Source organism: Pantherophis guttatus, chromosome 3 (genome assembly GCF_059756535.1).
Source record: "Pantherophis guttatus breed Tessera chromosome 3, ASM5975653v1, whole genome shotgun sequence".
NCBI classification, from domain to species: domain Eukaryota; kingdom Metazoa; phylum Chordata; class Lepidosauria; order Squamata; family Colubridae; genus Pantherophis; species Pantherophis guttatus.
The window spans coordinates 125,027,388-125,042,227 of NC_142065.1; the positions used below are offsets into that span (position 1 = coordinate 125,027,388).

The 14,840-nt window shown below is 35.0% G+C and overlaps 1 protein-coding gene across 1 annotated transcript in view; it reads left to right on the forward strand.

The window, feature by feature from the left end:
* The window catches only part of NSUN2 (NOP2/Sun RNA methyltransferase 2), a 34,875-nt gene extending 21,138 nt beyond the window's left edge, over positions 1–13,737 (forward strand). The window contains exons 13-19 of the mRNA XM_034411800.3: positions 749–900; positions 2,791–2,883; positions 4,385–4,520; positions 8,827–8,901; positions 12,237–12,375; positions 12,975–13,014; positions 13,242–13,737. Coding sequence (XP_034267691.2) covers positions 749–900; positions 2,791–2,883; positions 4,385–4,520; positions 8,827–8,901; positions 12,237–12,375; positions 12,975–13,014; positions 13,242–13,599 — 993 coding nt within the window. The 3' untranslated portion in view covers positions 13,600–13,737. The remainder of the gene's footprint in view (positions 1–748; positions 901–2,790; positions 2,884–4,384; positions 4,521–8,826; positions 8,902–12,236; positions 12,376–12,974; positions 13,015–13,241) is intronic.
* The last annotated feature ends 1,103 nt before the right edge of the window (positions 13,738–14,840 follow it).

Consider the following 14,840-nt stretch of genomic DNA (forward strand, 5'->3'; position numbering starts at 1 on the left):
ACTTTAGCAATATAGTTCAAGGAGATGAAGTTGGAGATTGGTTAACATCTAGCAAAAGTTGTCTGATAATGAAAGATCCAATAAAACAGGTGGCACCAAGCAACTAGAAGAAATTTTCAGATGCACCTTTTATGCAGTGTTGCAAATAAAATGCATTCAGTGAAGTGGAATGTAATCTCTGAAAGCTGTTCCTATAGTAATTCTTTTAAATCATTGAGATTTTTTAACAAACTGTATTCTAATATTTACACCGGAGAATAGACTGTTTTCACTAAGAATAGATGATTGAAGGAAAGCAAGCAAACCCTAGAATATAGCACCAATGTGATCATTTTCAAGTTATTATTATTCCTACTTGAATGATGTTCTTAGCATTTTATTAAAATTATTGCATGCTTAAATGGGCAGGTAAACATTTACCAATGTTTAAATGTTTAACATTCACCAATGCTATCAGTTGCTATTAATTTTCAAATGGCTTTTGTCTTGTTTATTTAAAAAGTTTTCAATAGAATAAAAATATAAATTTTGAACTGAAAATAAGAATAGGGAAAAGTAATAATAAAGTGAAAAAGAAATAAAGCACAAAAAACCCCTATAAAGAAGTAAGGTCTGATCTTTTTAACAGTATTTATAAGTCCATTTATTTTTATCCTTTCTGAGGTTGTATCAATTTTCAAATGTATTTTGGAAATAACAAATAGAGATGATTTTTCTGGAATTAAAACATTGTTCCTTTTTGGAACAGGTTCAGAATAAGCCTCAGAAGACTGGAAATTTAATGCCTGTAGATGCAGAACAGGATTCTTTAGAAAGTGAAGGTCCTATAATGCAAGATGCAAAAGATGGAGAGACATCAGTAACTGAGAGTGTGGAGAACAAGAAGGATGGAGTTTGTGGGTAAGAAATTGGAAACTAAAGCTGTTGTTATTGACAGAAGTATGCTGATCTATACTGGTACTCTAACCATTCAGGGTAGGAAAACTGTTGGATAGCTGAGACATCTAAGGAAAACTCTGAGATCACAATAGATTTCATAGAATTATTGATACGTTCTTAATGTCTAGCCTTTTGAAAAGAATGTGGTTTTCTGCTAAGAAAATGAAGCATATTTTAAATTCCCTTGATGGTGCAATACATGCTATATGTCTGAGAATAATGGCATTAAAATCACATACCATAATAATTGGAATGATTTAGCCAAACAAACAGTGAATACACTTTACTTACCACATTGAACCACGATTTGTTTTACCTGGATGTCTGAACCATATTCTGGCTGATTCCTTATTTGTTAGTCTCTTGCCCACTCCAAAATAAAGCAGAACTTGGAATTAAGAAAGTCACCATTCTTCAGTCTAAAACCCCTCTCTTCAGTTACCCTGGCAACCATCCTCTTTCCACCCACTACTTCATATCATAAGGTAAAGGTGAAGCTCCCTGTCTCCTTAATCTCCCTTAGAGATTAATACGTTTGTGAGAGTGTGTAATTCAGTTTTCAAGTGGTCTTTGTCGGCTAGGTGTTTGGTTCTGGAGATGAGAGTCTTGGCTACGGAGTTGATCTGTGCAGGATGGTGATGTGATTGTGCGTTTAAGTAGCGATTGGTGTGTGTTTTTTTCCAGTAGATGGTGTGTCGTAGGGAGCTGTTGGGTTTTTTGTAGATTAGGACATCCAGAAAGGGGAGTTGGTTGTTAGCTTCTATTTCCATAGTAAATTGTATTTTGGGGTGTAGGCTGTTGAGATGTGTGAGGAAGTTGTCCAGTTTTTCTTTTCCATGTGGCCAAATTACGAAAGCGTCATCTACATATCTAAGCCAGAGTTTGGGTTTGTGTTCAGATTTATCTAAAGCGTTGTTTTCAAAGTGTTCCATGTATAGGTTTGCGATGACGGGTGAGAGGGGTGATCCCATAGGTGCTCCTTCTATCTGTTTCAGGCAGCCAGCAAGCACCCTGCTAGGGCTGCATAAAAATCTTGGTTTACGTAGGAAGAACCTGGCTAAAGAGAAATACACATAAAGGCCTACGAAAAGAAAAGAAAACAAATACTGTACCTTTACAGGGAGAATACATGGGATGAGGGTGTGGCTAATTGATGAGGACTAATAAGTCTGAAATAGATCTTAGTTTCCTTAGTCTCCCAATGGGCAGCAGGATGCTTGCTGTGCTGCAATGGCTGCAACTACAAGGACCATCCATAAGTCTTCTTGTTCATGCGCGCGCGCGCGCGCGCACACACACACACACACACACACACACACATATATATATATCCTCCGATTTCTGCAAGTAATCCATTGGAAAATACATAGTTGACCATATAGTTCAAAGAACTTTGGATGAAGTGACTCACACAAATTGAGTAAACAGATCTTGTGTAATGTATTTAAATACTCAGTGTTATGTGAAATAGGAAAATCTGTAGCAATACTAACTAATCTCTATGTTAAAAGACTGTTTTGTTCTGTATTTCCTAGGAATTCCTAGGAAATTCCATGGTAATAGACTGCTGAGCATGAAAAAAGATGTAGTTAACGTTGTTGATACTATATATTATTGGCAGTTACCACTCGGAATAGAAATAATAACAAAAATATTACAATTAAACCTGCTTGAATCAAGCAACTTCAATATACTAAGGTTTTTCCATGAATGTTTACTATGGAGTATACAGGCTATCCTCTATTGATTGAAATAAGTGATAATGTTTGGGAATTGCAGAGGTGGGGAAGAAAGTTATTTAACAATACCAGAACAATGGTAAGCTATGGACATTTTGGTTTTTTCTTGCAGTCCTCCACCATCTAAAAAAATGAAGCTTTTTGGATACAAAGAAGATCCATTTGTTTTTCTTCCCGAAGAAGATCCTTTGTTTCCTCCTATTCAGTAAGATATATTTTTATTTTCTCTATAATAGTTTGCTTACTAAATTCTAGAGCTTATGAATGTCATTTAACATATTGAGGAAAATAAAGTGGAATGGAACATAACGTATTTTTCGGAGTATAAAACACACTTTTTTCCCTCCTAAAAGAGGCTGAAAATTTGGGTGCGTCTTATACTCTGAATGTAGCTTTTTTGTGGTTTGCCTGCTTTTCTCATTGCTTCTGTCTCCAAAGATCAGTTGTGCTTTAGAAGCTGATTTTTTATCCCGAAGCAGGGAATAAAAACCAGCAAACTAATGTGCTGAAGCTGACCAGACTAAGGACACTATCCAGATGAATACCTGGTAGGCAGATTTTTTCCCCCCTATTTTCCTCCCCAAAAACTAAGCTGCATTTTATACTCTGAAAAATACGGTAAATATTTCTATATGAAGTGTGTTAATTGGGTGATCTTAGACCAGTCAAACCTATCTCACAAGATGATGGTTGGAAAAAATAGGAAGGCATAATGTACAGTATATGCCTTCTTGAACTCCTTGAATGAAAGGCAAGTAGAAATCTAATAAATAGGTGGATAATCTGTTGGAAACTGAAAGTAAATTCTAAAGATGTATGCTGTGGAGATATGGTTGAAATCTAAAGATGGCTTGATTGTCTTTTAATATATATTAAATCAAAATCTCCCCATAGTCCTACTATTTTTAATTATTTCATATAAGATTCAGCCTGTTGACTGGGTGATTCTAGGAGGATTTTTTTTTAAATAAACAGAGCATCAATAAAACATTGAAAGTAAAAAACATAATAAGGGACAAATATACAAATGAAATGCCATAAGCCAATATTTTTAAAATATATAATTTGTGCTTTTAATCCTAAAGGATGATACAAAATTTTAAACATCTAAGTCAATATTTCTGAAAGGATTTTTTTTTATTTGATCATAGCTCTGTGTCCAGAGATGCCTTTCTGCTAATAAAAAAGCATTATTTGTTCTGAGAAAAAGCATGGAGAATATGTATCAGATAAGAGTTTCTATTTGGGCAAACCTATTGCTAGATTTCTCTAGCCATCAAAAGTACCCTTTCTCTATTGCATTCCATGTATGTAAGACTGCAACATCTGTTATGCAGCTTTCATGACGATTTGGTCTCCATATTTTACAGTATATTGTAAAATACAGTTTTACAATACAGGTATGTAGGTACAATGACCTCCCATCATTTCCAGTTTTCATGGTACTGCACGTTTGTTTCATATAATAGGATGCTGTACTTCGTGTTCACTGAATCCAAATAATGTCATTTTGAAAAGAAAGAAAATGAGTCCCAATAAAGTAGAATGTATTTTAGAGCTTATTTTAAATATACTGCATTTACTCATTCAATTACAGTTGAGTAAGTTCCATTAAAATCTTTTCTGAAAAAAACCCCCACAGAATTGTCTGTGTTATGTAAAATTACAATAGGATGATTGTATTTAATACTTGTAACTATTTTCAGGAACTTTTACGCACTGGATCCTTCATTTCCTAAGATGAATTTGTTAACTCGTACTCAAGAAGGAAAGAAAAGACAGGTGTATATGGTTTCCAAGGAGATACGGGATGTACTGTTGAACAACAGTGAAAAGCTAAAGGTTTGATTTGTATTTATGTTTTCAGTAAAAATTCTTATTCAAAATGCTATTAAGAGGACTTGAGAATCTTCTCTTGAAAATTGCTGTCCTTTGTTACAACTTGATTCCAAAGATGCACTTTCCCTATCTATTTTAATGCTGTTGTATAGAAAGGTTTTTCTCAAAACTAGGCATGTCCTGACAATTTTTTCTTGTGTTGTCTGTACACTACTGATATAGTTTTTGTATGTGTATCTGCAGGTATCTCTATATTTTTTAAGGTTGAATTACTTATTAATGAGCACATAGAATGCCTTCTCTGCTCTGCATGCTCAACAGAGGGCAGGTCTTCTCAGTTTCTCCACCTATAAACTCTATAAACTTTCCAGAGAAGTGTATGTAACCCCATCTGGCTGGAATTTCATAATCAGGTTAAATCTGCTTTATTCTAACTTGTCAGTCCCAGCTGACTGAATGTGGGCACTTACCTTAGCCTTTCTTTTGTGTTATTTTTTTATTTCGATATTGATTTGTATTTAGTTATTTATTGTTGCATATTTATTTTTGTTTACTCTTATATGTTATCCAGTTGTTTGGGTTTGGAGTAGGTTATAGGTACAGTAAATAAGTAGGACTTAATGCAATTTATGTCAAATGGCATAGAATCTCAAACAACCTCTGTTGAGATAGAGTCTATATTTGTATGCATATTTCATTATTTTGTTTTGTGCTAGAGTTTACATTAAAAACTATGCTGTTATCTTAGTGCTATATATTTAGCATGCCTTTGGGTATTTTGGGAGGTGTGATGGCTCAGCAGTTAAAGATGCTGAGCTTGTCAGCTGCAACACTGAAAGCCCTAGTTTGAGACCTGAGTATTGTGTGACGGGGTAAGCTCCCGTTCCTGCCCCAGCTCCTGTCAGCCTAGCAGTTCGGAAGCATGCAGATGTGAGTAGGTAAATACATATATCACTTCAGTGGGAAGGTAACAGTGTTTCATGCGCTTTGGGCATATAGTCATGATTTTGAAGGCTAGAAAAATGTGTCAAATGCAGGAATAAACTTCCCCTTTGAATCAGATGCTGTCTCTTTTGTGCTTTGGAGGATGTTTTGTTGTTATTAAAATGTTATCACATATAGACGCACTTCAGTTCCTCTCAGCTTTGATTTCTGGTTTGGGAACAGGCTTTTCAAGTATCTTAAGTTGCAATATCAATACCAGTTAAGGCTGTACATAGGCATATTCAGGTAGCATGTTTTAGGTATTTAACATTTCCCACAGTTTTGATATCTTTTGTGATAATAACATCAGCCATTGACTTGATTAATTTGTATTAATCAGTGCCATCGGTTGCACTGTTATCAACAATTTCAATCTTGAAGTAGTTTCCCCCACTCTACTGCTAATAGTCCCAGATAGATTCTACATAAAGAGATATATTCTCACATTATATAAAGGAAGAAAATTTTATGCGGTGTAAGAATGTGAGAACCCAGCAGTGGTGCCATTACAGTTTTTTGCCACCTTGCTAAATCACTCTTTACTCATTTCAAGTTGTAATTGGCCCTTCAAGAAGATGCTGCTTTCTCCCAGCAATTCACTTCCAGTCAGGAATTGCCAATGAGCAAAGGTACCAAGGAAGAAATAAATAGCATCTGGTAAAAACTGTTCTCTATCAGGATTGCCACAAGTTACTGATGAATAAACTTAAGAGTATAACTTAACTAATTAATTATACCATGTGCATAAGATACAATCATGCCCACTCCCCCCCCCACCCCCAGCTATGTATGAATAGTTTGCAGACACATTTCTTGCCAGGACACAAAACCAATATGGAGTGGTGGCAGTGGTGGGATTCAAATAATTTAACAACTGGTTCTCTGCCCTAATGACTGGCTGGGTAGGCTTCGCTGGGTGGGCATGTGACCGGGTGGGCATGGCCAACTTGACATCACACACTGAGGGGCACCTGGCCCCGCCTCACCCCTCCCCTCCCAGCCACTCCTTGTCACACCCAGCCTTGCCTCGCCCTGCCTTGCCTTGCCTTAACGACTACAATTGAGCTCAAAATTTATGTTGCTAAGTAAGAAATTTATTAAGTGAATTTTGCCCCATTTCATGACTTTTCTTGCCACATTTGTTAAGTGAATCACTGCAGTTGTAGTCACCCTGGGAGATTACAACTGTCATAAATATGAGACAGTTGTCAACCATCTGAATTTTGATCATGTGACCATGGGGATGCTGCAACAGTTGTAAGTGTGAGAAACGGTCATAAGTCACTTTTTTCAGTACCATTGTAACTTTGAATGGTCACTAAATCAACTATTGTAAGTCAAGGATCACCTGTAAGCTTCTTTGCTTGCAAAAAGCTGCCCTAAATACCAATCATTAGATTAGAAATGGGATAATACACATTGAAGATCAATGACAGTCACAGCCATTATGAAAGCCTAAACCATTCTGTCTTGATACCTTCCTTTTCATCAGCAATACCTACAACCCGGAGTTACAAATCAGGCAGGGTATCAAAGCATCTTGAGGAATTAAAATAGTTAAAATGCAACGATAACTATCAGCAGCCAACTCTTGCTCATAAAATGAAACCCTTTAGCAAAGAGTTCATTTAAGCTCTCCAGAAAGTGGGTGAGCACACTTCAGCTACAAAATGCCGAGCTAAAGAGACAAATTAACAAAGTATATAGGGGACCCAGGTTCAAGTCTCTGCCCTCTCAAGTTTGTCAGGATCATAATAAAATTAGTACATGCTACAGATATCTAAATAAACTTCAAGCCTGATGCCATATTACTAAGCCTTATTATCATGAGAGAAAACTAAAACGAATTGTAGGGAGGATCCACACCCCTACCTCCTATTTTTTAAAAATCTTACTATCAGTGAGCAATCATGTACCATGGCCACTCCGAACAAATGCAAGGAATTCTTATCCCAAAGGTTCTTTTTCAAGAGGCAACGACTTTCTGGAAACCAAGAAAGTCCAGTTGCCTCTTGAAAAAAGCACCTTTGGGACAATCATGACCTGGATGACTGACAAATCTCCATAGACAAAAAAGACTCCTGTTCTCAGTGAACTGACAAAGCATCCTTTCCCACCCAGGAGAAGCAATCCTTAGATCCATTTGCACCACTTAAAGATACCGGCTGGTCTCACTCACCTCACAAGGTATCCTAAGGAAATCATCCACATTTAAGGAAAGATCACATGCCCCCAGAAAGGCAGTAAAAATCAGACGGAATGCCAAGCTTGCATCCTGCCTCTTAGAAATACACCCCAAAAGGACTGTGCCCGGAACCAGTAAAGCAGTGTAAAAAGCTTAAAACAACCATTCTCCTTTAAGAAAGTCAAGCCCCTAATAAAAGTACCAGCAAAGGAAAAAAAAACTCCAGAGAAACAGCTCAGGCTACAGAAAGTCTGGGCGTACTGCCAAGAACCAATACATTGCTACAATGTAACAAGGCTTAACCACAGAGGCACAAGCCTTAACCACAAGGCTTAACCACAGAGGCAGTTTCGGAAAACACTTAAGCAGGGCAATAAAGATGAGGATTAGGCTAGAAACAACACACGGAGGCACACCAGAATGTCCCCTTCCTACCAGGATTAACTCTGTAAGGTGGGAAAAACAAAAGGCTGTTTCTTTCAACAGCCGGTTCACCGAACTGCTCAGAAAGTTAGCTAATGGTTTTCCCCGACTGGTGAGAACCGGCTGAATCCCACCAGTGGGTGGTGGGAGAATAGGCTTACAGTATTTGAAAATGTCCATTTCCTCCTCAGTAAAATGGAAGATGACAACAAGAACTCCACTCAGACTAACTAGTCTTTGCAATAAACTTGAGCAGTTTTTCTCCCAGCAGCCCTTTCTCCTGTTGGAGCTTTTGATTTACATTTCTTGAGGGCAGCTGCTTGCATTTAGTTTGCATGTCTTCACTGAGTCCTTTTTCCTCTGAGTAGCTTCCTAGATCTAGACCCTAAATGGATCATTAGTACCAATTTCCTCATGAGATCTTTCAGTAAATTATGCTCCTTTGAGTTTTTACTTTGAGGCATCATACCTTTCTCTGTGCATTTCAGTATTTATTATATTTAATATAGTATTGAATACATATTGAATATAATCCTCATGTGATTAATGGAACTCTATTAAATGCCTGTTCTACCTCATATCTCACTTTATCAATATATATTGGTATATTGTTCCATCATTGTTGGTGCTGACTCCTGCCAAACTGCTTCAAATTACTAATTGGTATTATAATGCTTAGGTATGCTGAAATATCCTACTTTTTAAAACCCCATATAGGTTATTAATACAGGAATTAAAGTGTGGTGCCGCAATAATGATGGAGATGGTTGTGCCTTCAGATTAGCACAAGAGGTAAGAATGAATGTATTATTACATTATATTTTTTCATATTCCTCCTGAAACAACATCAACAACTTGCAGTATTTAGATTTCTCCTTTGTTATTGCTGCATATGCTTTTATATTCACTTCATTAGGATTGTTTTTACTATATATATATTTTTTTGTAAACAAGTTTTATTAAAAATTTTCTTTCATCATACATATTTTATGAACAGAGTGTTGACCGGGTCACATCTTATACATCTTATATATCTTAATTTTTAAAATCTATTCCAATCTTCCCAAACTCATCCCTTTTATATAATTCTTTAACACAAATTCATCATTTTTCACCATATCTTGTTATTTCATCTCCCCCCCACCCCCCAAAGTACATTTTACATATTTCCAATTTCGGCCATAATATTCTTTGTCCATATTTCTTTATTTTATCTTAATCTCTTCTTAGTACATAATACATAAACAGTATCACTATCCCCCCTTTAATTCCTAATTTCTTACAATAACATCAATTAATTATCTTATTTCTCTATTTGCAAAATATATTTCTCAAAATCCCAATCCCACTTTTAACTATACACAATAAATATCATCATATTCAATTCTTACATTGAAACCATTTAACTTAATTAACCATCCACATCTTAATCTCTTCTTAATATATAATACATAAACAGTATCACTATCCGTCCTTAATTCCTAATTTCTTACAATAACATCAATTAATTCTTATTTCTTCATTTACAGTATATATTTTTCAAAATCCCCATCCCACTTTTTAACATTTCAATTTTATCTCTTAATTTAACTTGTCTACTTAATTAAACCCCATTGCCATTTCATATTTCATCTGCTATTCTGTTTTGCTATAAGCAATATACATCATCATATTCACTTCTTACATTGAAACCCTTTAACTTATTTGACCCACAATTAATAGTATTAATACAGTTCCCTTAATCTACTAATATATATCTTATTTCCCTTCCTCCTTTCCACTATTCTTCCCCTCTTTAACCATTTTCTCTTAGTCTCTCCAAAATTCCACTTCTTAATAATTTCCTCCTTTTATCACATTCTTTTAACTTCTTTTTCTTTTTTTCTTTTTGTATTTATTTATATCTTTTCTCCTGAAAAATATCTCACTTTTAGATATATTACTCAAGTAATTCTCCCCAAGCTTTCTCCTAATCTCTTTCCACTCTTTCCTTCTTTTCCCTTTGATTTATTCTTTTTGGGAGGATATTCCCCCTATCCACTCTTTTTTTGCCACGGTTAATCCCAGTGAAATCATCTAACTGCTTTTTGCATTCAATTCCTTTTCCTTCAATATTTTTTTCTTGCTCCTCATTCATGCTCTCTTTTTCCTGTTCTGTGTGTTCCAGCAAAATTTCTGACTTTTTATTACTCTTTAGTGATTCACGCATGTTTTTAAACATCTTAATTAATTCCTCACACATCCAAGACTCCATATTGTCAATTTTAAAAAATTGTTAAAACTTAATTAACATTTTAAAGTCCATATAGTCTCTTTTTAATTCCAAATAGTATCCAATTCGAATATTTATCCAATCCACTCCAAGTTAAAGCTTTATTGTCTTCCATAACTGTTGAAAGTCAAAACCAAGTAGTTCAGAAAAACAAATACTCCTTAAAAGTTCTCACAGTTTCTGAATTATCTTTTATTAGTCAAGGTCACAGCTGCTATTTTCTCTTCTCTTTTCCAACGAAGAATGCAGTTCTCTCTTTCCGTCAGCAGATGTCTCTCTTAAATCCACAATATTCTCAGACCAAGTATCAAAACTATCAAAAATATTTTGAATCCACATAAAGAGTACTTTTCCTCGGGTCTCTTTTTTTATTATTATTTTTTGTTTCAACAAATTCAATTTTAAATCCATGTATAAAATTTTCTTTCTTGGGCTTTGGTATTTTAACTTCCTCTTTGTTCCTCTCCTTCAAATGTCAAAACAATCAAAAATATTTTTAATCCACATAAAAAGTACTTTCCCTCTGGTTTCTTTTTCTTTTATTAATTTTCCAAATCCAATTTTAAATCCAGCTGTAAAAAGTTCTTTCTTGGGCTTTGGTATTTTAACCTCCTCTTTGTTCTTCTCCCTCCATTAACTTTCCCAAGTGCCAATTAGCCGCTCATTTCCGCTCCGGGACACCTTTTAAAGTTATTAAAAATTTTCTTTTTTACCTGTGAGTTGGCCAATCATTCATCCAGTACCAGAACTCTGTTCAGACACCACTCCTGCACAAAAAACTTAGTCCGGTTGCCCCAGCTTCAGAGTGGTCATTTTTCAATGGCCACCACCCCCACCGCCAGTTCAAAGGGCAGCTTCCAACCTTTCGAGGAACTTGCCTGTTCCTCTTGGTCATCCGAGGCACCTCTCCTTCTTCACCATTCGTACAGGGCGGTTCTGGTCTGAAGACCCCCCAACAGTGGTTTGTCTAGTTGGATTTTTGCAGAGCTGTTCGGAGCCTGCTATTTTTCCAGCCGGTCTCACTGCGACGCTTCCGGTTTCCCCAACATTGCTTGTCAAAGATCGCAAAAGGTGATCACATGATCCTGGGACACTGCAACTTTCATAAATATGAGTCAGTTGCTAAGCTGTTTAATTTTGATCACGTGACGAAAAGGATGTTTGCAATGATTTTGTGAAAAATAGTTGTATGTCATTTTTTTCAGTGCCTTTGTAACTTTGAACAGTCATCAAACAAATTGTTGTAAGTCAAGGATTACCTGTACATGCTAACTGAGAATACCATCTCTGTCTAAATTGCTGTATATTTTTATTGGGGTAGTAGGATTGATGGAATGGAATGGCAATCTCTTGAGGTTTCTGTGTTAGATTTTTTAAAGTATCTTCATTTCATTTATGGCATTAGGCTAGAAACCAGGAGACTGTGAATTGTAGTCCCAACTTAGATGTGAAGCTAACTGGGTGACATTAGGCTATCACTGTCTTTCAGCCCTAGGAAGAAAGCAGTGCCAAACCACTTCTGAAAAAAAACTTTGACAGGAAACTGCCGGAACTTGTCTAGGCAAATTTATGCATATGTTCGTGCACATATGTATGTATGTATATTTTTAACATGAAAGTAATAACAAGTTTGAGGATGTTTTAATTCACACTGTATAGTTAAAAGACTGTACTGTTGATGTATTTGATTAATTGCCTGTATATTTTGTTTCATACTATTGTATTACAGAGCCAGAAAGTTCCAGTCTCTTATTATATTCCATTCAGTGCTGAAAAACTTTTATTAAAAATAGATTTCTGTTTTGAATTTTGAAAGAAATGGCTGCATTTTAAAAATCATATCTTTCACTTCCAGGGCATATATACATTGCATCCTTTCATCAGTGCCAGAAGTATTAAGGCTGGCATAGAAGATATTAAAATTTTGTTAACTGAAGAAAATCCATTCTTAAGCAGGTTCAGTAATGAATCACGCAGTCAGCTGAATGGAATGGGTAAGTGAGCATTCTTGCTAACTAGTACCAGTAGTTATTTGAGATTCAAGATTTGATTTACATTGTTTATTTAGTTTTAGAGAAGTTGATTTCTAGCTGGTTACCTTTTGTTATATTAATGGTCAAAGCTGATGGCTACTATTCATAAATGCCCATTTGTCAGAAGGTAACTCTTGAACCTCTCTGGAATCCTTTTTGCTATCCCATCATTACTGTTCGTGTTTTCACTTGACCTAAATGACTTTTAGATTGTTACCATCCATAATTTTTATTTTCTAAGAATGCCTCAGAGACTGATGTTGGGCCCAAACTTACTTTTGGGACTAAAAATAACCCAGTAATCAAGTTCACTGTAGGAATAAGAGCTAGTGAAATGTAAAGATTCCTCTATCTGGTGAAGATCACTATCCCAACATTTTTAATAGTAGCTCAAGAATATTAATAATTTCCTAACAACATCTGCTTTGATAGAAAAGATGGTTGTGTTCAACAAACTGTATGGAGAATAACTGTGGGTCATAGGTTGGATTGCTAAGGGTTAATATTATTTGTATTATAATAATCTGTTGCTTTAAAACATTATACTCTCTTTGTTTCAGCTATGGGGAGCATAGTCTTGAAATATGAACCAGACCAAAGGTAAGTGACCTCTGTGTTCTGTTTATGCAAATGTGCGTGTGGATGTACAGATCCTTTTGAATAGAAACTGAACAGAAATCATAAAAGGATTAATTTAATGCTTTCAAGAAACTGATTTCTAGGATCCTAGAACAAATAAGCCGGTAGTATTGTTTAAAATTACTAATGAATCCTTTGAAGAAAGTAAAACTGAAGCATTAACAGAGTGTGCATTTGTCTATTTGTAGCAAAGAAGATACCCATCAATGCTCTGTTTTGCTATGTGGTTGGCTTGGTAAGACATCCCTTCGTGCCTTCGTGCCCAAGAATGAGAGATTGCATTACCTGAGAATGATGGGACTTGAGGTATTCAAAGCAAAAAGGAAAGAAGAAAATTTAGAAGGTCAGTTGGAAGCAGCATCTATAGATACTTCGGGGCAAGTGCTAGAAGAAATGGAACTTGAATGTAAAACCAAAAACACCAATCAATTACCAACAATAATAGAAGATGAATTGAATGGACAGCATGAAAAAATATTATTGGAAGCCAGCACAGTAGAAAACCTTTCTTCCACTGACAAAGATGAAAATACCAAAAATATGTAAAGCAAAACTAATTTTGACATTATGGGGAAAAAAGACTAAAAAGTCAATTTGCATTGACTTCATGTGCATTTTTATAATTATGTACTGCAAAGTATTTAAAATAATTGTAATAAAGAAAGTATTCCAGTTGTTGAGAAATGTGGTACACAATTATTTTATTATTATAAAATAATAAAATAATTTTATTATTATTTTGAGTTTTTCCCCAATCTTTTTAGTATAATTTTTTTAACTAAATGAACAGCATATTGCAATCACTTCAGTGAATTTGTTTCTATCAATCGATTTTGAATCATAAAATGATATGTGTCATTCTAGAAATTAAATAGCTTTATTGAGATATTGATATAATTTATAAATATGATTATGATTTTCTTCTATCTTTGGGAGAGAATTTTATCTTTCATACACTCTTAGTAATTGTTATTGTTCCTCTGAATTCATGCAATAAAAATGAACTATGTTGACAGTATACAGTAGCCTAGATTTGAGCTGTGTAATTTTAAGTCCTAAACTTCAGTTTCCATTCCAAATTTATGTATTAGTTTTATACCATTCTCTTTTCCCCAAATCTGGATTTTACACCTGATAATTGATTTTAGATTGGGATTCAGAAAAACATATGAAAAATTGATGTCACTATATTCATCCAAAATTTGTGCCAATTTTTTAAAATGATTTGTCCACTAACTTTGGGTTGCCAGAGTGAGTTATACAGTTTATATTAAAATAACATGTTTCTGTTTACCCAAATTAATGCTAAGGTTGTGTACTGGGGTTTTAAGATGCTATGATTGCCTGGATTTTGTACCACTACAATTAAATGTCTCTGTTCAGAAGATATACTTAAAACCCCAATCTTGCTATATTCACCCAAAACCTAAGCCAGGGTTAAATATTGCATTGCCTCATCAAATACAGGTTTTAGCCCATACAGGCAAATTCTTTTAGCCACAATAATGATTAATCTGATAATATTTTTATCCCTCTTTGTATTTGTATAGCTGTACTACCTTATTTTTCATGTTCTTTTGATTTCTGAGATTTAAGGGTTCCTTCACCCTCAACCCCTCTAGCCTACAATATAACCTCCCCCCAGATCTTGAATTATCATTTCTTGAACAATTTAGTTCATTAAATGAAACAACATTACCAGACACATTTTCTAAATCCATTCCCTCCAGATTGGACTTCTAGGATATTGCTAATGGAAATAGCTGTTTAAAGTACATTTCAAATAA